This window comes from Hoplias malabaricus, chromosome 1, assembly GCF_029633855.1.
Source record: "Hoplias malabaricus isolate fHopMal1 chromosome 1, fHopMal1.hap1, whole genome shotgun sequence".
NCBI lineage: Eukaryota > Metazoa > Chordata > Actinopteri > Characiformes > Erythrinidae > Hoplias > Hoplias malabaricus.
In genome coordinates, this window is record NC_089800.1 from 65,464,933 (window position 1) to 65,490,680 (window position 25,748).

At 34.5% G+C, this 25,748-nt stretch overlaps 1 protein-coding gene across 3 annotated transcripts in view; it reads right to left on the reverse strand.

Moving 5' to 3' along the window:
- Window positions 1–226: 226 nt before the first annotated feature.
- The window catches only part of kif20ba (kinesin family member 20Ba), a 40,782-nt gene continuing 15,260 nt past the window's right edge, over window positions 227–25,748 (reverse strand). The window contains exons 23-35 of one of the 3 annotated variants that reach the window (XM_066670827.1): window positions 25,661–25,721; window positions 24,910–25,035; window positions 22,680–22,798; window positions 21,629–21,784; window positions 20,186–20,344; window positions 18,472–18,618; window positions 15,426–15,518; window positions 14,982–15,194; window positions 13,341–13,406; window positions 10,576–10,653; window positions 9,309–9,426; window positions 8,244–8,371; window positions 227–811 (exon numbers count right to left, since the gene is read on the reverse strand). In XM_066670827.1, the coding sequence (XP_066526924.1) occupies window positions 731–811; window positions 8,244–8,371; window positions 9,309–9,426; window positions 10,576–10,653; window positions 13,341–13,406; window positions 14,982–15,194; window positions 15,426–15,518; window positions 18,472–18,618; window positions 20,186–20,344; window positions 21,629–21,784; window positions 22,680–22,798; window positions 24,910–25,035; window positions 25,661–25,721 (1,545 nt within the window). In that variant the 3' untranslated portion in view covers window positions 227–730. Of the gene's footprint in view, window positions 812–8,243; window positions 8,372–9,308; window positions 9,427–10,575; window positions 10,654–13,340; window positions 13,407–14,981; window positions 15,195–15,425; window positions 15,519–18,471; window positions 18,619–20,185; window positions 20,363–21,628; window positions 21,785–22,679; window positions 22,799–24,909; window positions 25,036–25,660; window positions 25,722–25,748 lie in introns of all 3 variants that reach the window. The other 2 variants (XM_066670819.1, XM_066670836.1) reach the window with 2 other exon arrangements.

The window sequence follows — 25,748 nt, forward strand, 5'->3', positions numbered from 1 at the left end:
GATGTGGATAAAGGACTCATTTTCTCACTTATATTTTAATATCAAAATGTAAACTAAATATTTTGAAAGACACAATAAATCAAGTTAAGTTTAACTTTGAGTTGTGTTCTTAAAATTCTGAATACAATACACAATGTCATTAAAATGATACGTCAGGAAAAATGTTTGGGATTCAATGTTCTACTGTATTTTTTGTGAAGATCTGAAACATCAAACTTTTGTGCATTTATGTTTATTTGATAGACAGCATGTACAAATGGTAGACTGTAAACAGCAGAGACAGCAAAGACAAATATTGGTTTGTGTTGGAACATACAGCTAAATCCCACTCTAAAAATACAGCAGCAAAAAATATTATATCATATTTTGGTAAAAGATAATAAGAGTGTAATGAAAATGATATAAAATAACCAACAGTATAATACATTAGATGATTACCCTAGGAATTTAATACAGAATAAAACAAAGACACCAAATGTCACGGATGCAAAACACAATAGTACTTCTGTTATTTCCCATATTTAGCAAATGTAAATGTAAGTTTGTGAGAATTGGCGCTCTGTGTGGTGTAATTCCTAACTGTGAATAAGTGGGTGTGATTTACAAGACAGATCCCTAAGGTGCTTTTGCATCTACAAATAATCATAAAAGTTAAATGTGCAAAGAAAATACAAAAAGTGCGAATGAGTAAAAGAAAAAATAAAAAAAAATAAAAAATACACAGAGACTTTTATTTTGGAGTTCTGTTGCGCAGCTGTCTCTTTATATTAAAATTGTCACAGTCTTTTTCTTCTGGATCTGGATCAATGATCTGCAATAAATTTACAAAATGGAGTTAGACTTTGCTTTTTCACAAGGATAATTTTTTATATCATAATGTTAGCAGGGTTATTACAAGGCAAAGCATAAAAGATACAGTGGTTAGACAATGAAACTGAAACACCTGTCATTTTAGTGTGGGAGGATTCATGACTAAATTGGCCACCAGGCTGATGGCCAATCTTCATTAATTGCACAATGCACCAGTAAGACCATGTGCATCCAATGGTTCAAACATTGTGTCCTAAAGGCGGTGCCGTGTATCAGAATGACAATGCACCAATACACACAGCAAGACTGGTGAAAGATTGGTTTGATGACCATGAAAGTGAAGTTGAACATCTCCCATGGCCTGCACAGTCACCAGATCTAAATATTATTGAGCCACTTTGGGATGTTTTGGAGGAGCGAGTCAGGAAACGTTTTCCTCCACCAGCATCACGTAGTGACCTGGCCACTATCCTGCAAGAAGAATGGCTTAACATCCCTCTGACCACTGTGCAGGACTTGTATATGTCATTCCCAAGATGAATTGCTGTATTGGCCACAAAATGAGGCCCTACACCATACTAATAAATTATTGTGGTCTAAAACCAGGTGTTTCAGTTTCATTGTCCAACCCCTGTATATGAAAGATTTATAATAATAACAACAACAACAATAATAATCATTATTATTATTATTATTATTATTATTATAATAATCATAATAATAATTATAATACAGGGATAGCATTAGCTTCAAATATGTTGAAATTTGGACACAGACGTTTTAATGGAGAAAATGAACCCTACTGCTGCATAGCTTTTGGCTCAAAAAATAAAATATATCCATATTCCAGCTTCAACAAGGTTTTAAAGAAATAAACTGATGAATGAGTGAAAGAGAGAACAAGATGTGCAGGGAACGGTAAGAGTCAGAGTAAATTATGAGATTTAATACATATTTCTGCATCAATAAAATGTACATATACAGTTGTTGCTTTTTTCAGTTTGTTGCACTTAATCTTATAAAGAGGGGAACTGAAGCCTGAGATAATGTGCTAAAAGTACCTATTGGGGAAGCCTGCCATGCTCTGTGGTAAATTAGCAAAAGACCACAAAACAAACATCGTAAATACTGCCCTAATTTTAATATTGTGTCCACATTTTAAATACCATGGAATAGAGTATATTACCGTTATACCACCAAACCCAGCACTTTTTTCAAACAAGAGGAACCAAACTTTTTTGGGGTAAATATAAGCAAATAGAATATTTGTGATTAATGTAACTACATGAAATATTGCAAATAACTGTGATTCACACGATTGGACGTACAGTTTTTCTGATGCACCTGGAAGATATATCTGTCTATACACAGTCTTCCAGATGCATCAGAAATGCTGTACGCTTTGTTGTGTGGATGTGTGTGAAGAACAAATTGCGTTAGCAGCAGTGTGTATGCTTGTATATATTTGGTGAGTGGATTAGTCCAGTGGGCTGAAAATGTGAGCATGGAAACGGAAAGGTTAGTAGAATGTGAAAGTCAAATGCAGGTCTGGGGATGGCTGCCCACCGCTTTGGGTGTGTGTTTAGAGCCCCTAGTGCACTGTGTGTGTGTGTGTGTGCGCGCGTGTGTGTTCACTGCCACAGATGGGTTAAATGCAGAAGACACATTCATTGTATGTTGTACAATGACAAATAATTTGACATTATCTTTATGAAGTCATCATTCCCAATGCCAAACAAAGATTAAATTAGCACTCTAAAATGAAAAAGTAGAACAGGGGAACTGTTCTAGTGATGGAGTGCCATCAAGTACCTTAAACAGTTCGAGTGTAATATCCAGAGCTAATCATCCAAAACCAGAGCCTGTGGCTGAATGCAATCAAATCCTCGCGGAATCTGATCCAACATCTAGTATAAAGGCTTCCAAAAAGAGTAGCATAAGGAGAAATCTTCCTATTATGAACCTCAAATTTAGAAAAAATTTGAATGAGCAGATGTCAATACATGTCTTGTCATATATTAAGAGTTATTTTCAATGTGATTTGTTTGCAAACATAAGGCATTTAAAAGTAAATTTAGTTCATGAATCATTTAGCAGGTTGTAAAAAAGTGCTCAAAATGCTGATGTGTGAACAGTCCATGTGACAGTCACAGAAACAGCAGAAAAAATTATATTGTGTCAAGTGGAACAGTGTCACAAATCATGACAGCACATGCCTAACAAGGCAGAACTGCCTCAGGGAGAAGGGATGGTGGCTGTAAAGTGAGGCTTGCTAACAGGGTAGGAGGACCATGAACAGCAGAGCTGCTTCAAAAAAAAAAAAAAAAAGCCAGAACATTTCCACAGAATACTCAGTCCACTTTTAATCAAGACATATGCTCATGTCTTAAAGAACAGCCATTTAAACCACCTTCAAAACAACCTGAGGTGAGCACTAGTTCTAGACCAAAGAAACTATGCTAAAACGTTAGTATTATTTTCCTCTTTCTACACCTGGAAGATTTGTGTTGCAACACAGACTGCTTGTACCTCAGTGATTATGTGGCATTTTTTTCTTGTAAAGAATGGTTGAATGTTGCCATAGATATTTGTCAAAAAAAGTCCAGAACAGCTTTCCAAGAAAGAGACTTGCCTAATCTGTTAAAAATGCTTTCCATTCTATTTCCCATCTGTAAATGCCAGTTCACTAAGATGATCATTGGTCATCTTAGACACATCTGAGATTTGTCTTATCAGCTGTAGGTTGTGTGAATACTATTATAGGATTCTCCAAGAACCTGGCGATCTTCAAATTTTAATCAGTAATAGGGTTGCAAAATTCTGGGAATTTTCAAAGTTTTTAAATTTACCATGGGAATTAATGGGAATTTACAGGTAATTATAATTACAGCAAATTGATTATAATCCCAGGCACATGGCACAAGGCTATTGAGAACACACACACTGCATGCACTGTTCATTCATGTACAGCATATGTCCAGATGAATTCTAGAAACCTGACACTCACCACTACTGAAAGCACACATGGAGGATACAGAGGTTCAGGAAGAAGCCTGGAACTATTAAGCAAAAATGCAGAACATGTAGCAGCCAGATTTGAGAAGCTTTTTAAGGGGGTGGGTGGCGGGGGCATGAGTTTCTTTTGATTGTTTTTTGATTGAACTCTTCATTGTTCAGTGAAAGAATTAAGCAAGTTCTGCTTGCAACTAACTGTGTCATAGTTTATTATTTGTATTATTATGCCTTCATGTCTGCTGTTGAGAAAAAGCTGTACATTGATGATAGTGTATGATATACTTCCTTTAAATTATACAATATTTCCTATTAATTCCAATAAATTAATCATAAATCCATAAATTCCCCAAAGTTCCCAAAATTTCCATGGAAGAACTTTACATTTTGGAATATTCCCAAGTTCCTGAGCTAAAGTTCCTGTAGAAAGCTACCGGTAATTTACTGGAAATTTTGCACCCCTTTGCAACCCTAATTAATCAGTGATAAGGTTTCCTCTTATTCTTGAATGTCAAGTAAAATTATTTTGACAATTAAATGCTTTTGACCAACAAAGAAAAATTGGTTTAAGTCTTAGCCTTGCTAGAAGACCAAAAAACACAATTTGTACCTCAAAAGTGAAAACTTTCAGAGAAAACTTATATATATATATATATATATATATATATATATATATATATATATATATATATATATATATATATATATATATATATACATATTATGGCAAGCCAAACAGGAAATATTTAATGAACTTTGATATATATAGAATGAAAGTTGATATATATAGAATAAACTTTGATATATATAGAATGAACGCTGATATATATAGAATGAACTTTGATATATATAGAATGACTGTCTCGTTTCCGAAGACTTTACTGCTATCTGTTTATTGTTGCCATGGAGGCAATCACCAGCCTCGCGGTGCGCGATTTCAAAATAAGAGCGGACAGCGCGATTGAAAAAAAAAATCATAATAAAAAAAAACTTTTCAAAACAGCTCTCGTGCCAGAAATAGATGACCAATGGGCCTAAAAAGGCCAGGAGGCCGCTATTTGAGTATGGGGGATATATAATGAACGCTGATATATATAGAATGATCATGGCCAAGGACTTCCGAACCATTCTGGAGGACCATGTGCATTCAATGGTTCAAACATTGTATCCTGAAGGCGATTCCGTGTATCAGGATGACAATGCACGAATACACACAGCAAGACTGGTGAAAGATTGGTTTGATGAACAGGAAAGTGAAGTTGAACATCTCCCATGGCCTGCACAGTCACCAGATCTAAATATTATTGAGCCACTTTGGGGTGTTTCGGAGGAGCGAGTCAGGAAACGTTTTCCTCCACCAGCATCACGTAGTGACCTGGCCACTATCCTGCAAGAAGAATGGCTTAAAATCCCTCTGACCACTGTACAGGACTTTCTCAAGACAAATTGCTGCTGTATTGGCCACAAAAGGAGGCCCTACACCACACTAATGCATTATTGTTGTCTAAAACCAGGTGTTTTAGTTTCATTGTCCAACCCCTGTATGTCAGCTTTCATTCTATATATAACAATGTTCATTCTATATATATCAGCTTTCATTTTATATATATCAGCGTTCATTCTATATATATCAGCGTTCATTCTATATATATATCAGCGTTCATTCTATATATATCAAAGTTCATTCTATATATATCAACTTTCATTCTATATATATCAAAGTTCATTCTATATATATCAGCTTTCATTCTATATATATCAGCGTTCATTCTATATATATCAGCTTTCATTCTATATATATCAAAGTTCATTCTATATATATCAACTTTCATTCTATATATATCAGCGTTCATTCTATATATATCAAAGATCATTCTATATATATCAGCTTTCATTCTATATATATCAGCTTTCATTCTATATATATCAAAGTTCATTCTATATATATCAAAGTTCATTCTATATATATCAGCTTTCATTCTGTATATATCAGCGTTCATTCTATATATATCAAAGATCATTCTATATATATCAGCTTTCATTCTATATATATCAAAGTTCATTCTATATATATCAGCTTTCATTCTATATATATCAGCGTTCATTCTATATATATCAGTGTTCATTCTATATATATCAAAGTTCATTCTATATATATCAACTTTCATTCTATATATATCAGCGTTCATTCTATATATATCAAAGTTCATTCTATATATATCAACTTTCATTCTATATATATCAGCGTTCATTCTATATATATCAGCGTTCATTCTATATATATCAGCTTTCATTCTATATATATCAAAGTTCATTCTATATATATCAACTTTCATTCTATATATATATCAAAGTTCATTCTATATATATCAGCTTTCATTCTATATATATCAGCTTTCATTCTATATATATCAGCTTTCATTCTGTATATATCAGCGTTCATTCTATATATATCAACTTTCATTCTATATATATCAGCGTTCATTCTATATATATCAAAGTTCATTCTATATATATCAAAGTTCATTCTACATATATCAGCGTTCATTCTATATATATCAACTTTCATTCTATATATATCAGCGTTCATTCTATATATATCAACTTTCATTCTATATATATCAGCTTTCATTCTGTATATATCAGCGTTCATTCTATATATATCAAAGTTCATTCTATATATATCAACTTTCATTCTATATATATCAGCGTTCATTCTATATATATCAAAGTTCATTCTATATATATCAAAGTTCATTCTACATATATACCATATGGCAAGCCAAACAGGAAATATTTAATGAACTTTGATATATATAGAATGAACGCTGATATATATAGAATGAACTTTGATATATATAGAATGAACGCTGATATATTTGAATGAAAGCTGATATATATAGAATGAACATTGATATATATAGAATGAACATTGATATATATAGAATGAACGCTGATATATATAGAATGAACGCTGATATATATAGAATGAAAGCTGACATACAGGGGTTGGACAATGAAACTAAAACACCTGGTTTTAGACAACAATAATGTATTAGTTTCATTGTCCAACCCCTGTATGTCAGCTTTCATTCTATATATAACAATGTTCATTCTATATATATCAGCTTTCATTTTATATATATCAGCGTTCATTCTATATATATCAGCGTTCATTCTATATATATATCAGCGTTCATTCTATATATATCAAAGTTCATTCTATATATATCAACTTTCATTCTATATATATCAAAGTTCATTCTATATATATCAGCTTTCATTCTATATATATCAGCGTTCATTCTATATATATCAGCTTTCATTCTATATATATCAAAGTTCATTCTATATATATCAACTTTCATTCTATATATATCAGCGTTCATTCTATATATATCAAAGATCATTCTATATATATCAGCTTTCATTCTATATATATCAGCTTTCATTCTATATATATCAAAGTTCATTCTATATATATCAAAGTTCATTCTATATATATCAGCTTTCATTCTGTATATATCAGCGTTCATTCTATATATATCAAAGATCATTCTATATATATCAGCTTTCATTCTATATATATCAAAGTTCATTCTATATATATCAGCTTTCATTCTATATATATCAGCGTTCATTCTATATATATCAGTGTTCATTCTATATATATCAAAGTTCATTCTATATATATCAACTTTCATTCTATATATATCAGCGTTCATTCTATATATATCAAAGTTCATTCTATATATATCAACTTTCATTCTATATATATCAGCGTTCATTCTATATATATCAGCGTTCATTCTATATATATCAGCTTTCATTCTATATATATCAAAGTTCATTCTATATATATCAACTTTCATTCTATATATATATCAAAGTTCATTCTATATATATCAGCTTTCATTCTATATATATCAGCTTTCATTCTATATATATCAGCTTTCATTCTGTATATATCAGCGTTCATTCTATATATATCAACTTTCATTCTATATATATCAGCGTTCATTCTATATATATCAAAGTTCATTCTATATATATCAAAGTTCATTCTACATATATCAGCGTTCATTCTATATATATCAACTTTCATTCTATATATATCAGCGTTCATTCTATATATATCAACTTTCATTCTATATATATCAGCTTTCATTCTGTATATATCAGCGTTCATTCTATATATATCAAAGTTCATTCTATATATATCAACTTTCATTCTATATATATCAGCGTTAGAGTCATTGCTAGAAGAAAAATCTTCTAGGAAAACAAGAAACGCTGGTGAACTGGTCCAACTGTATTCATTAAATTTTAAAACCTTGTGAGAGTTGTTTCTATGGTGAAATATGTCCAAAAAAGAAAAAGAAAAAAGTATATAAAATAGAGCCTATGAAATTGAGGAGTACCTGGTGAGCTGGTATGTCCATAGGAGAAGAGATGTTTGGTCTGTAGACTTTCCTTTTGTGGCATTTAAGACCCAAGGGGTCTCCCTCATCTGGAGATTTCCCACTCATCAATCCCATGATCTTCTTGGCTACACAAGAAAGTACAGAGGAAAATACCATTTTAGAGGACTATTCCCATGTTTAAAAGTATGGAATTACTTTTCTAAAGATTGAAAACTGGAATATTCTGCCTAATAATAAACCATAGGTAGGAATAAACCTACAGTTCAAGTATGTTTAGAATTAAGTGAGATCCTATAAAGTCCATTCAGCATCAGATTTATTCTGTTAGAGGCCTGAATTTGTTCAGCAATGTGTTTGTAAATCAAGAAAAGCGGTAACAGCTAATCAATGGTAGAGAGTTAAAAATGTGCTGCCAATTCCTTTAACAAATTAGCCGGGGCTCAGTTATCAAGGATGACTTTGGGAAGCCACATGCCTATAAATTTGCCTCCAGGGAACACGGTTCCATTGCCCTCACCCCAAAGCTGGGAGGCTTTATACCCTCTAGTAGACATTAGTCATTGGGCATGCTGACATGTAACTCATGCGCAACTGCTGCAGAGCAGTACATTTCATCTTTTCTGTGACTGCTATATACTGAAGCAATTTACTGTTGCTTCAAAAATATTTTCCAATACAACTAAAACCAAAAATATACCAGAGATGAACCTCATGCCATTTATTTGCGAAATATATTTATAACCTTTTAAATTGAAGAACATTTTGTATCAAGTGAAGTTTCTTTAAACATTTACAAAGTTCTCAACACTTACACATCTCTTTAACAAACCTGGTCTTTATGTAACCAAATGTGGTGTTTAAAGTCACATGGACAGACATTTAAATGTGTTGTAACTTTACAAAAAATGTTTGGTTAATTATCTAGAATACAATCACATTAAAACTCTCAAAATTCCGACTATTAATAGGGTTAGTTAGGAAATGGACTTTTGAGCAGATGTATGGTAATGGAAATAGAAAGCATTGTTCCTTTATATACTATTTTCATGTAAAGAGAAATACCTTTACTGCCAAGGAAAGTTGGAGAATTGTGGAGAAATCCTCCAATTTTCTGCAGTGTTCCCTCCTTTTTTGATCGCAGACTGGACTGGGAGCCAGAATTTTTCACCAGGGCAGGGGACTGAAAAAAAATTAATAAATGCAATGTAAGTCCAGGATTTGTGGACACCTTGTTTCATTAATGAATTGTTTAATTAATTCAGCTCCTTATAATATATCACTGTCAGAACTGTTTTTGTGTTTTTTTTCCTCTTTTTTTCTCCTGGGTTCCACCTATAATTGTGAAATTAAATCTATATTATGAAATCAAGTCACACCCCTACTCCACACAACTCAACACATGTTCAGTATATGTTGATATGCTGAAACAGTGGAAGGATACAGGATTGTAAAATATCAGAAAATTAAAGAAATAGGGGACAAAGAAATTCCTCCATAATAAATTATAATAAATTATCCCAATAATTTTCTGTCTGATTGTCCAGTAAACAGTAATGTTGAGCCCGGCTTGGCTACACATCGCAGTGAGTGGTGTTTAAGCCGTAGTGGTGTACACAGCTGAAGGGACGCAGGCCGAAGTGTGTCCAAATTCTGTTCTTAGCTCTTAAACCCCTTGATTCTAGATTTATATTTTTGAGCTCTAAATGGAAAAGATTTTAATGTATGAAACCAAATCTTTAAAAACTCACCAACATTCAAAGGGCCTAAAAAATTTCTAGCGGTGCACCTGTGGTAATTGCTTAGCTACAAACTATTCTCCATATAACAGGTCAGTGGAACAGCGCAATGATCTTGAAGCTGTATATTTAAGATAAAAATACTATATTGCTTTATGTAAACAAAATTGTAATTTCTATAGAAACTCATTCAATTAAACAAGTCATTATGGAGCAGCTGCACAAGACTATGTTTACCGTATTCAATTTCAAAGGCAATAATAGAGCATTATAAAGCCCACAGGATTGGGTTGTGTAGCAGTCTGTTGTCTGGAGCCAATGGAGCTCAATCCAGTACATATGGTATATGTTGGAATCTAGTAATAATCATTCAATAACGACAATAATGAATATCTGATCTCACAAAAGTTCATGTGGCTGAATTCCATCAAATCCCCACACCACTCCACTTTAGATCTTATTTCTCTTAACACACATATAATCAGTCCAGTCCAAAACTCCCAGCATTACAGAACCATAATCACACAGCAGTAGATTTCATATTTGATATGGATTATAAGGTAAGATACATTTACTTTTGCTCTTATTCTCACCTCTTCCTCCTGGTGAGCTGGAAGTCTAGGTGTGACCCTGCTCCTAATGTTTCTCCTGTTCTCCATCTCCACCCCATCCTGAGACAAAGAGATGGGGAGAGAGAGTTAAACAATTTGAAGAACTGATTAAATTGGAAGAAAGAAAGTTAGGAAATAAGAAATGGAGGAGTGGATGGGATGTAACAGATTATTTGGTGTCAAAATGGCTTTCCTTTTTTATAAAAATGAACTGATGTTAAAATGTTGCTCAGAACGGAAAATTTGATTGAAAATATATAAAGATTGTTGTCTAGATTTAGGCTACACAATATTTTATCATGCAGAGGCCTAAAATATCAGGACTAAAGTAGGCAAAACACATGATTAAAATAAACATTATTATAGATATTCTCTTGCCTAGGTTTGTCCTAATATTTTAGGCTAGCCTTGGTTTCCCTACATCGTGCTCTGAAAATGTACAAATGAACACACACACACCTGGGCTCATTTTTCTCATTTTCAACATCCTCCCCAATCATGGGTGTGAAAAACCAAGTCAGATGTGGTCAATAAAAGAAATGATGGGGAGTGAAATGCGGTTAAAGCTGAACTGATTGCACTCTCTTCCCTCTTCCTCTTTCCCCTTCTGACAGTGGTTCTGCAGCTGGGACACATTCTGTAAAAGCTGATGACATGCTGCTGCTTAGAGCAGAGAAATAAGGGGATGGAACCAGTGTTCATCTGTCAGACCTAGCCTCCTGAATGTATTTCACAAAATGGTGAGCTGCCCTTTTTCAACGGAGACCAGACTCTACTCCAATAAAGCCATAAAACCATTTATATGTCAGACACCACACCAGAAATAAATATTCAAAATTATTATGTTTTATTCACATTACATTGATAAAGTACTCACATAAGTTAAGTAATGAAGCAGTTTGTGCCCTCCCCATAGAGCTGATCCACCATATAGCGTGGCTATATTTATTAATTACAGAAAAATCACCATGCCACAAATGTAAGATAAAATCACTGTCTTGCTTTCATTTTTCAAACTTTACCTAATTTCTACAAAAGCACAATCAATCAATCTAGATCAGCAGATCAGTAAAAACTGTACCAAATGTGTTTCTGCCATGAAAATGCAGAATAAGTAGATCTGGTGAAGTCATTAAACCATTAAAAGAAATTGTAGCACAAATGTAACCCATTTCACCCAATCACCAATAATTAAAAATGACAATTTAATGAAGAGGTTGACAGCGAGGAGTCTGGATTATGGAATGATAGACGGCTTAAGACTTGTTAATGAAATGTCCACTGGTCTAAGAGTGATTTTTCCTGAGGGCTCAATGATTTGGTATAGTAATATTGTGTTTTATGCACAGGGCATTAGGTGTTTAATTTGGTGAGAAAAGTAAAGTAATTAATTTCATTTGTGTATAGTAAAAACCAGTATTTACATTCAAGTGTTCCTTGTCACCTTTTGAAAAAGTAGAGAGTTAAAATTTCTTTCACTGTTTGCTTAGGAACCAAAATTGACAGTTAAAAATATGGTCAGGATTTATCTATATTATTTATCTTTATATTATTAATAATAATAAATAAATAAGTTTACTGTGATAACAAACAAACAATGTACATGAGCATATTAAAAATCATCTTAATAGCTCCACTTAAAGTGGTTTAGACTCACTCACATTTAGTAGTTTGCTGGCAGATTTAGCTGGCTATAAGCAAAATAAAGTATTGATGCAGCCATGGGTAAATGACAAAATAGACAAGTGCATTTTAAGAGCTAATGCTCATAATTAAAGGGAACATCTATGATTGTAATCAAAAAAAACTTTTTTATAAAATTCTGATATATCCTCCATTTGTTAGCCTTCTAGTCTCTTTGCATGCTGGAAACCAGTCTAATGTTTTTACAAAACCTTATCAGTAAATGATTAAAAAAAATCTAATTTGCTTGATCAGACAATCTAGACTTCCTCTCTTTCTGCTCATGGCAGAGAAACAGCAAAGAGCCCTCCAAACATTGAAAATCCTAGCAAAGCCTCATCACAGGAAAGGCACTGATCTGGAACTTTTTAGACAATGAAGAGAACTCCAAAAGTTGAAAAGCACAAACTGAAATGAGAATATTCCTGCCCCACAGGTGGGTAATATTGACTAATTTTTGCTTTTTCAGATTACTTAAAGTGTAATGTCTCCAAGTTTAGGAGATGGCTAACTGCATTTAAAAATTCTCTATAAAAATAAACAAGTTAATTTCTGTGGTAATTCAAATAGTGAATACGATTTTATAAACAAGTTAAACTTCAGCTACATAGAAACAACAGTTGTTTTTTCCCCATCAAACATACCACTCCACTTTAAAAGATGTGGAGCTTCTGGATGCAAACAAACCAAAAATAACAGCTTTTCCCCACCATTATAGATGTCCCCTTTAAAAGATGTGGAGCTTCTGAAAGTAAACAAACCAGAGATAATTACAATTCCCCACAATTGTAGATTTTGCCATTAACAGCAGCATGGACTTATAATGCATGGGCTATAGATTTTTGCTGGACCTGGAAACCCTACACTCACTTTCTGATTCTTTGTAAGTATAGTGCTTTGCAACCATGACACTGTGTCTTTGGTATGTTTTTTTTAATGCTTTGAAAAGGTGGTCTGGTCTGTTATTGCCGAGTAAAGCCCTGTCTTTAAAAACACTGCATAGTTTACATTATAAAAGCCTCAAGAAAAATCATCCCTGATGACTATTTTGGTGGACAGGGTACCTGAGAAATGGATTGTGTTGTTGCTGGGTTGGGTTTTATCTTGAATTTTCTGGTGCTGCCTCTTTTCTTGAAGAACACAAATGCAGCCAAAAACAATAACACAGAGTCATTAAATTAAAGACACAATTGGACACTTGCTTCAAAGGAGTGGGTGGCATGTTGTAAACTCGGTTGCCAGGGACAACCACACCATGAAAGAAGTGTCACACTGTGAGAATTCAAAAATCTTGAGATAAGCTATGGATGTGTTTCACTCGATGGAGAGAAAAGGAATGATATTTAACAAAAAGCTTGTAACAACTAATACACATTGTCAAAGGTGTCTGGTAATTTACCTAACAGAGGTTATATATAGTATGTGTTAGTGAACCATGCATGTGTTCATTTAAGAGCAAACAGAACCTTAATGTGCTGCCAGTAATAACTCTCTCAAGCTGAGTATACTATCACTGTAAAAGCCATTATTGTACTTGCTTCAGAACACCCATCACCTTAATAACTGAGCTGTTATAAGTGAATTGTATGTGCACACTACAGTCCTTCTTTATGCTTATATTCATCTGTACAATTATTAATTCAATCAATAAAATAAATAAATATTTACATAATCCACACTGTACAAGAATTGATCTGGTAGATTAAAACAGATTTTTACAAACTTAATACTAAGCATTCCTCAAAAATTACTTAAAATACTAAACTGAACTCCCACTATAAATTATTAAATACTATTTTCAAAACATAAAATATAACATAACAACCTACACCAATTTATTAAAAATGGTTTGGCAATATGTTTCCATACAGGTCTCAGTTTTAGTCACTCATTCAATTAGTTTTATGGAAAACAAAGACATTAAGAGTGTAATTGTTGTTTTTCCTCTATCACCATCTCCAATTAAATTTTAACATGCTGCTTTCATTCATTTTAATTCTCAATTTACCATTTATTTCACATAGAAAATTATGAGATAAATATAACAAAAACACCAGTACTCCAGTTGCTTGGGCCATCTCTAATAAACATTATGTATGTTTAAATTGGTTTTACATTATTCTATAATTTACACATGAATAACCAATAATACCAATCCCAACAACTAACTAGAATATTTTTATTTAATTAATTATTTTTTTTTCATGTCAGTGTTTGGTGCCAGATGCTGTATTTGAGTAATGCCTCATCTTGTGTTCTGTTCTTTCCCAAATGCACAAACACACACCTGCTTAAAGAAATAACCATTACCCTTCTGTTGCAAACTGAATTTAAACAGTATGTTTAAGCAAGATTAATTAAAAAACGAGTAAGAACTGAGGTAATAAATAGTAATTAAATTAATGTCACTTTAGGTCAGAGGGCACTCTTGTACTCAAATCAAATGTATTTAAACAGCACTATGAGGAACATTTCAAGAGAACAAAAACTATGAATTAACAGGTATCTAAGTTTTTTGTCCTAGACTATGTAAGTATATACAGTATGTTTTTTTTAATGAATGAAGCTGACATAAATTTAAATGTCTTTATCCCTTATTGTGAAGAACAGAGAGATTTTATTGCCAGTTTTGTAGCATGTTTAAATGTGACTACCTCAGTTTTGGTATGTTTATCTCTGGTTTGATGCTGTGTCTGATTTCATACCTTTTCCATCTCTGCACTCTTTCTCTTGCGAGCACTTCTGGAGATTTTCACTGTGACGGCCGACTCATCTCCATGCCGTTTTAGGGCAAAGCGATCTGGTTGTAGCGAGCTGAAGGCGATCTCCACCTCCGGTCGGGGGAACCGAGAGCGTCGTCCCATCTCCGTGGAAACTTCGGAGGAGTCGAGAACAGATGGACAACTGCCGCATGAACCCTTGGGAAAAAAAATCATCAAGTAATATTATTACCAATTCTTTCATATCATATTAAATTGACATTTTACAGTTCTTCTTTAATGTTTGTATACTACATACATACTTATAATGTACGCAGTATATATTACATATATTGTGAATACTCGTTCAATTTTATTTGCACGCTTATCTGTGTTACCTGTGGTGTTGAATTTGCATGTTCTTGTAGGCCACTCAGTTCAAAGTCTCACCTGGCTAGTGATGGAAGCTCTTGTTTTTCTTTTGTGTTTTAATGTGCTACTGTCCAGAGGTCGTCCCATTTCCATCTCTTCTACTGCTGCAGTCTAAAAGAAGAGTTTCAGATGAAATAATTTGTTTAAGATATATGGCAGACACATTTTTTTTTAACCTAAAATAATTTAACATAAATGAATGTCCACTACTGAGTGCATTCAGTATGTAAAAATGTATCTGTACCACAAGATAACTTAACAGCAAACAAACGAACAAATAAATAAAGGATATACGTAGATAAATGCAGCTTAGACCTGGATTCCCTTATAAAGGCACAATGTAACTGACAACACTTCACTAGTGTGAAACAACTTTAATGCAGCTTTCAGAAGAGTAATTAAATGAAGAAAGTGAGATTTGAGTGGTCAGAACAAATAATATAGCATGTGAGAGTATTTGCGCGCTACAATTGAAAACTGTGTGTTGAACTGTCATTTATATGAGGCATCAATACCAGATATTTGACCACAATTTCTTGACTTTGCATATTTAACAGCTTTTGAGAATGCCATATTTTTCTCAATAAAGTTTAGATCGAGAGATGATCAATCACGAAGTGAGAAAAAGCCTGGGAACACAAGAAAGGTCATATTTAAAATTTCAGACAAGCCTCTCTATGACTGTGTGTTGCTGAGTATGTTGTGAATAAGACTGCTGCCTTGTTTAAAACAATGAAATGCAGTAAAACTCAAATATAAAAGTTGAGTGATGTTAATATATAAACACATTTTCCAAAAACAGATGGAACACTGTGGAAATTGTAAATAAAATCAAAATGTGATTCTGTGCAAATCATGAAACACTATTTAAACTGAAAAAAGTAAAAAGACAACATTTTTAATGTTGATCATAAAGAACATTTTCTAAACAAAGGAAACCCATTCTGAGTTTGACGCCAGCAAGATATTACAAATAATTTAGGACAGGGGCATATTTTCCACTGTGTTGTATCACCTATACTTTAAACAACATTCTGTAATGGTGTGAGAACTGAGAATCCCAATTGCTTTTTCTGAAAATGAAAAGTTTTCCCATCCTTTCATGTTATAGGATTTTAGCTTTTCAACAGCTTGGGCTTTCAGATATAGTGATTTTCATGTCATAAGGCACCAATTCTTTTCAATGGGTGACAGGTATGTTTAACTTCCTGTTGTAATCCATGCAGAATTATGGGTCAACCTTGTTTCTATGATTGTGGGGAACAGCAGTTCTCTCAGGTTTGTTTATGTCCAGAAGCTCTGCATCTTTTAAGATGGACCAGTATGTTGGGGAGAAAGGGAGAGAAAAAAAACAACACTTTTTTTTTGTACATGGGTGTAGTTTAACTTAACTGTACGTATTTATTCACTGTTAGAATAACCACAGAAACTCATTTATAACTCAAGTTGTTTAGTTTTGTAGCACATTCGCTCTTTCCTCCCAAATTTAAAGTGGGTTGAAACAGCAAAAATACATCAATACAAAAGACTTCTCTCAGAGGACCTCAATGATCTTATAGGACAGTGGGGGTGCAAAAATCAGAAAGGTAGGCAGTATGTGAGCAGGAGAACTGAATATTAAGTGAAATGGGTAGCCAGTGAAGCTGATGAAGAACAGGGGTGATCTGACCTCATTTTTTTGAATAGGTGAGAACTTTAGCAGCAGAGTTCTAAACATACTGAAGCGAGTGTATGGTAGATGGAAAAAGTATGTTTAGGTTAGGGCCTTAATATGAGCTTTGAAGAAAAGAAAGGAGCCAAGATGTACACCTAAATTGCGAACAACTGGAGAAGTTTTTACAGCCACACCATCAAAGTTAAGTGTAGTATCAGAAATTTTTGATAGAGTGGAACAAGGGCCAATGAGCAAGTTTTTTCTGCGGCGAATTTCACAAAGTTGGCATGCATTCAGTGCCTCAGATCCCAAACGCGTGAAATAAGGGCCGAGTGGAGGTATATTTGGTGCTCACGTATATTTGAGTATCATCTGCATAGCAATGGTAATTAAGACCATGGCTGTGGATGATCTGACCAAGTGGCAGTATGCAGATGATGAATAGTATAGAGCCTAGAACTGACCCTTGGGGAACACCTTGTGTAATAGGACTAGGGGGAGATTTGTACCAAGAGCAACAAAATGAGATCTATTGATAACGTAGGAAATGAACCAGGAAAATGCTGTGCCGGTTATGCCAATAGCAGAGAGACAGGAAATGAGTATGCTGTGACTAACTAAATGCTGCACTCAAATCTAAGAGAAGGAGGATACTGAGTGCACCAGATTCAGCAGCGAGTAGGATATCATTGCTTTGTGCAGAAGCCAGCCTGAAAAGGCTCAAAAAGGTTACTTTCCATCAGGAATGACTGTAAATGAATGGACACCACCCTTTCTAACAGGTTAGATAAAAAGGAGAGGTTAGAAATAGGTTGGAAATGATCAAGGTTGGCTGTGTTCAGACCAGGTTTTTTGAGAATGGATGTGATGGCAGATGTTTTAAGGCCTGTGGGGACATGACCTGAGGCAAGAGACATATTAATGAGATGGGAAATGGGGCTGAATAAAATGGCAGAAGATTTTTTAAGAAGTGGGTTTGGAGCAGCATCGAGGAGACATGTACAAGCATTGAATTTAACAAAATCCATAGCCACTTCGTTTTAAGCGTGTTTACTGACATTAGGGTTTCCTAAACACATTAAACAGGTTGTCAGCAAACAGACCGAAGACCTTCCAAATGGTGAGGAAATATTCTTCGAAATTTTTGATTGTTCAATCCTGAAAACCGCCTTTAAAATTGTGCCTTCACAGATGTGAAAGGATATGCCACATTTTAAATATTAAAGTGTAAACGCACATCTCCGTAGGATGATGAATGAATGACTGGATTGTAATCTCATTACAATTGTTAATGTGAATGCAAAATGGATATGCAGATGGGGAAGTAAAATTTGAATTTGATCTGATCACCAAAATCACACATTAATGCAAAGCTTAATGGGTTTCTGTAATGCTGTGCATGTATCTGACCTGTGTGGAAGAGTCCCTGCACACACCAGTCTCTCTGTAGCTGTGTTTGTGCATCAGTTCGCTGAGATTTTCTTCCAGTCTATGGATCTCAACCTCTTTTTCCTTCAAAAGAGCCTCCAGCTCCTCAGCTCTGTCCTCATCAAGCCTCTAAAACGCAATCAAGAAAGACAATAGCACCAATATAACCCATATATCCAAGACTTTTCCATTCACAATCGCATGAGCAACCCCTTATCAAGTTACTTTTCTTGGGTTCATAACCTCAACTGGATTTCTTCTGTTGCTTTAATATAATAATGAAGTTCATCTGATTCTGGTTCACAACAGCAAATGTAATGTATTTGGTGCTGATAGCAACAATTACCACACATTTAGGGCCAATTTCCCACACCCAAATTACATCTAAGATGATGATTTGCCAATGTCACTGCAAATTAGTCTGAGACTGGGTATAAATGCTGTTTTGGGAACTGGCACTTGATGTTACTTAAATGCAAGAATCAGTGCTAAATTTGAAGGTTGTGATAATTGTAAAATTTTACCTGATGATTAAGTGTCACAAATAATCACAATTAACAATATAATCACATTTTTCAATATAATCAATAGTGTTTTCCACTCTTACTATTTTAGTAGGACTATGAGCTAAATAATAGGTTAAAAATATATTAAACAATTAATTTGGGAAAATAATATATTAATAATGCAAACATTTAAGCATGCAGGGTGTAAAATATATTTAATAAATATAAATTAATAATTTAAATAAATAATAAAACAATAAATAATTAAAATAATTTGTTCAGTCTGAAATCAAAGAGAAGAATATTTCAGAGATTTTTTATATTAGATGACTACAATTGGTATAAGACTGAAATCGGCATTTACTTTATTTCTTCATAAAAACAGAAATGATTCTGTTTTTTTAAATGGTGAGGACATGCCATTTTTTTTTTACAAAGCAGAATGTTAATAACCATAATAGCCATACTGAGGCCTGCATTTTGTCTATAAGTCCATATTTATGCATAACCATGCCATGCAGTATCCATAATCACATTTGTCATGGTTGAAAAAAACAAATATTTTCCCAATTTTTTCTTGTCTTTCTAAAAGTCACTGAAAGAATAAATATCATACTGCTTTTACTCTACTAACACATTGTATTAAATTAGAAATTGTTCCCATTGGCTAATTATAGGGCCCCACCGTATATATGTACTGACTGGCAAATATTAACTTCTTTTAAAACATTTGCTGAGTGTCCATATTAAAATAAAAACAGTATACAAAATCCTCCGTATCATCAGCAAATTGAGGAATAATGACAATGTTTTTACATTCATGGAACTCTTTTGCTAGCCGTGTCACAGGTGTATGGTTGGTCTCTTGTTCTGATTTAGCAGTAAAATAGAAAGAAACTATAACTGTTCACATGGCTAATTCAAACATTTTATGTGGTAACAGTCCATCTCTACGGTGTAAAAGAGGCTATAGATCCCCAGGAGGATAAAGTTATACAACTGAGGAAAGGGGAGAATATGAATATACATTAACACACTGTTTAACAGTTCCAGTCCTGGATATTTAACTGCATATTGTCTACTGCAATAAAAGACAAGCAGACTAACCCCTTAGCTAGATATGTTACAACAGTAAAACAGTAATATACACAGTGAAAGTGTCATAATGGTAGGTATTATACTGCACTGACCTCTGGTGCTTGGGGAGTGTCACTACACTTCAGAGCCTCAATCTGTTTGTCTTTGTCTGCAATCGAGCAGACAAGCTTCTTTAGTTTTATCTCCAAAGCAGAAACAAGTGTATCTCTTTCTTTCCTCCATCTCTCCATTTCATTGTCACGATCAGCAAGCTGGGTAGAGAGAGATTTCTGATTCCAAGAAACAAAATAAAGTCATTAAATGATTAAAATATTAAAAATATTGAAAGCTCCCATACAGGCTTTGGTTCCTCATTCTTGTACAGTAGAGTGCAAATATCAGAGGCCAGCATTTCCACTTTAAATGCTCATTAATTACAAATGATTAATTTTTGAGAACATTTCTGGGGAGCTCAGATAATAGGTAATTCACTTGGGTAAAAAAAAAAAACGCTCTTTTGAACATCTTCAACTGTGTTCCATCCCTCAGGGTATTTTTTTTTCATATTGTGTCATTCTGTTCCTTGGTTTACTTAAGATGGAACTTATGAAAGCAGTAGAGCATCACACATTAACATTCAGAGACTGAAAATTATACTGCTACTGTCAACAATTGCCAGTAGAGGGTTGAAACACTTTTTTTCTACTTTCAATTATTTATTTAAGTCTGCAAATAGCTTCCCCTTACACCCATCATCAAGTTTGCAACATTTTTTTCAATGAAAAATTGACCATATGAATTATACTCTCTGTACTATACCTATATATTCTATACAAACATGAATCTCACTACAAACATGAACCAGTCCTAGTGACATCAGGTATACCACCTTGCTCTCTGTCTCCTGTTGTTGATGACTCAGTCCAGTGTTTATTACTGTATAGAGTTATGTGTCATAGACTAACTTAGATGCTGCATGTGTGCAGGTGCCAAGTTCTGTTGGAAAATGAAATATTCTCTAAAACTTCCTGGTAGACAGCTGCATTGACTCCCTTCGCCTCTCTATTAATGTGCTTGGACACAGCTCCGCCAGCCTCTTTACAATGACCTTTTGTGTCTTGCCCTGCTTGTGTAAGGTATCAATGGTCGTCTTTTGGACAACTGTCAAGTCAGCAGTCTTCCCCATGATTGTGTAGTCTACAGAACTAGACTGAGAGACCATTTAAAGGCCTTTGCAGGTGTTTTGAATTAATTAGCTGATTAGAGTGTGGCACCAGGTGTCTTCAATATTGAACCTTTTCACAATATTCTAATTTTCTGAGATACTGAATTTGGGGTTTTGATTAGTTGTCAGTTATAATCATCAAATTAAAAGAAATAAACACTTGAAATATATCAGTCTGTGTGTAATAAATGAGTATAATATATAAGTTGAACTTATATCTTTTAGGATAACCTACAAATTGCCTGGATATAAAAACTCCAAATCTCAAAAGTAGATTACAGGAGATAAAAAAAAACACAAACACAAAACATGTGAGAGAAGTAATGTGTACCAGCTCATTCTGCTGGCGAGCATGACGCTCTCGATCTTCAGCATATCGTCTCATGTCCTGGTTTCTCCTCTCCTCTGCCTCTTTTGCCTGAGTCATAAGGACTCTCTTCTCCTCCAGCCATTTATTACGCTCAGCCTTATATTTCTCTTCGGCCAGCTACACACACACACAAATACACAAACACACACACACGTTGATATTACACCAGGAGTCAAAAACTGTTAAGACAACCCGATTTACTAACAAGCAATAAATAAATAAAACCTTTTGTTCACTGAACAATTTGGGCAATTAGCCTTTTTATCGTTACTCATTTTCATAAATTCTTATGACTTAGACATGAGACATATTTATATCTATACCCCACCAAAGGTCACTTTAAAACATAGGCCTCGACAGAGACTCCAACCTATTATCTGGCAGGATTCAGGCTTCAACTTGGAGCACATGGACAATATTTCTTAATAAAAACACGAAACTGTAGACTGGTATATGTTGCTTAGTCCAAACGGAAAATGGTGCAGGATACAGTAACATTATGTTCAATTGTGCAATGGCAATTTAAGATCCATAAAATTCACAAATTAAGTTTGTATACTTGCTTTAGGTGAATACATAACTGAGCAAATTCTGTGGGCATTGGGGCTAGCCTTCTACTTTTGTATTAGATTTAGAATTAACAGAATCTTTTAGCTTGAAATTTGTTTACATTCAATACAAACCCCATTTCCAGAATTTTACACGCTGTGTAAAATGTAAATTAAAACAGAATGCAAACATATGCAAATAATTTAAACCCTATATTTATTTGAAAATATCACAAAGACAGTATTTCAAAGCAACTATATGAGAGAAAGAAACTATTATGCAAACCCTGAGCTGTTGACTCAGAATGTTGTTGTTTAGGAAAATAATTCAAATTACAAATGGGTAAATATTTTACAAAAAACAATAAAATTGACAAGTTACATTTAAAATATTGTCTCGGTACCTTTTTCAATTAAATATAAATTTTAAATTATTTACACATAACATCACTCCAGTATCTTACCCTGATGTTCTCTTTTGCCAGAGTGGTTTCCTCTTTGGCTCGTTGGAGCTCCTCACTGAGAGTTGTGTCACCGTCTCTCTTTCTCTGCTTTAGAAGCATCACCTTTACGTTTTCCAGCTCTAAACACACACACACACACACGTTTTAAATTAAATAATCCATGTAATGTCTCAAATGGTTTAAAGTAAACAATTTGCCCATTTCACATGTTTATGCCTGAATCTTCAATACATTATTGCATTAAAAAGAGACTGACCCTATAAATCATTTTCAGAATGCAAACTGCATACTGCTTGGTCCTCTAGCAAAGATACCATACACCATAATGACCAGATTTTGACCATTTATTTGAAACACCTCTCTTACAGTATTTTTTAAACATACAGATATTATATAAGAGCAAATATAGCATACAAATGAAAGCAGATATCCTAGAGATTCCTACTTTACTGCTACTTCCGCCTTCAGAGAAATCACCGTAATTTAATAAAGACAGAGAGTAATAGTTGAGCAAAATGTCAGATTTTTTATATATTGGGTATCTAGTGTTAGATGAGTTTCTGACATTCTGATCACAGAAGCAGAGAGTATTAGATAGGATTATGAACAAGGCCAGGTGATACGTGGAAAGCCTTTGGTAAGGCCACATCACCAGAGAGGCAAATGGTGACTAGTATTATTTGCGAGCATAAAGAGGAGGCAGGGTGCGCAACGGCAGTGTCACAGGCAAAACAAGGCCAGTGGCTTTGTTTGGAGAATCTAGAGAATCGGAAGATCGCATGGCAAGAGCTGTACGCGATGAAGGCAAGTCATATTAAGTTTTTGCTTGGAGCAAAATATGATGTCCTTCCAACGCTACAAAATCTGGGACAGTGGGTAGGTGAAGACCCTAGTTGTGAATTATGTACAGGGGTTGGCATGCTGAAGCATATTCTATCAGCTTGTAAGGTTAGTTTGTCGCAGGGCCGGTATTCATGAGGATATAATCAGGTGCTTAGGGTATTAGCATGTTTACTCGACAGCAAATGCCTAGAGGTCAATTCTAGGTTGTAGTAATAGGTTAGGTTTGTGCGTGAGGGGGAACGTGTTTGAGAGTGTGCGCAGGCTATAAATATTGGTAGATGTGGTGAAGCACAAGATAGGAAATTGCTGGTGGACCTAGGTAAAAAACTGCAGGTCGCAGAGTGCATTACGTTAACTACACTGCGGTAAGACATGGTGCTGTACTCTGAAAGTAAATGGATAGTTTACTTCATAAAGTTAACAATTCTGTTAGAGGGTGCAGTAGATGAAGCATTCGAAAGAAATAAACTGAAGTATCCAGACTTGGCGGCTGAGGTGAGGGAATGTGGGTGGCAGGCACATGTAAGATCGGTGGAGATAGGTGTTAGGGGATTTGTGCAGTTTGGCATCAGGGGCCAACTAAGGGCAGCTGTAAAAGAGTTATCAGAAACAGCTGAAAGGTCTAGTCAGTGGTTATGGATAAGGAGAGCACAGACTAGTTGGGGAAATACACTGTAGAGGTGCTGTTGTGGATGTTAGTGAGGTAGGACGTAAAGATCACATGGAAGTAGTGCCACTGAGCATGCATTAACGGTGCCAGTGGGGTTAGGTATGGCCTTCGTCACCAGGGAGGCCAGTGTGTATTTACGGTCTTTTATATTTAAGGGTAAGGTAGGACTGTATAGCTAGTTTGGAGGGAGGTGTGTCTGGGATGACAGACTTCACTGCTGAGCCTTCCGGAGGTGTTGTGGGCTTTATTCAGCGAAACACTAATGATGGAATGTGCCTACCTAATGATGGAGCTAGTGATGCAGTGGGTGGTTTTGGTACTCATGGGCTGGGCTCAGTTTGTAACCTTAGTTGTAAAGGTTAGCTGGTTTCTGATCGGATCATAAACCGCCACAGCAACCTGGGTGGGTATGTGTAGGATACTAGTACTCCTTCATGTTGCTAGATGTAGCTGGTTGCTGATTGGATCATAAATGGCCACACAGGCTTCTGGTAGAAAGAGAGTGGGGTGGGCCCTATGTGGAGCTCTAATGGACTGGCATAGGATATTGTAAATCTTATCTTGTGTATTATTATAACCACTTTCAATCATATGCTCACATTCTGTGTAGGCCTCTAATGAATATTTCAAGTGAACACCTGTGTCAACTTAAACAGTGGTAATTACTGATCAGGAGTCGTACAAACTAACGAAAATGCACTATATCTGGTGTATTACCCTTGGTAAGGTCATGGATCTGAGCTTCTCTTTTGTCCAGTTCCAGGTCCAGTTGTGTCTGAGTTTCCTCCTGCTCGGTCAGAGCCAGACGCATATCCTCAATAACACGCTCTCGACTCTGCAGATCTACACATGCACACATACACACACACACTTTTAAATAGCACTATCCATGCCTGAATGATTTGGGGAAATATCAAATTGTGATTTTTTGCACCAGTGCTCCAACAGATAGATAGATCGATAGATATTTTATTAATCCCATAAGGAAATTCAAGACTACAGGGAATGCTCTACTTATGTTGGTAGTGGAAGTTATACATTTAAAAACATGCACATGATCAACTAAGCACCAGTGCTGCCAATTTTACTTTTATTGTGTGCAATCCAGACAAATAACATATGCCCCTGAAGAGTTTTTAATAGCTTTTAATAGGAGTCAACCCAAACATTGCTCATAAAAACCTACTCCATTCAATTATATATATTTTTTCCTTAACACACATTTCAATATTTCTTGGCTGATGCAGGCCTCAATGATTCATTGATCAAATTAAAAATATTTAAACAAATACATTAATGAAATTTAAAGATATATAACATATAATAGGAAGATACATGTAGATTGACAAATAACAGCTTTAAATTTTAAATACCAAAATTGAAAAATTAATTTTAACCTTATTGTGCATCCCTAGTAATTACTGTTTCATATGCCCTTTCTAAATATATTTTTTGTGATATACTGTACCTTTAAATGTTTTCTCATAGAGCTGGGCATACTCTCCTTTCTTAGAGTCAGATGAACGTTGCTGTAAGAATATGAAGAGAAACTTATC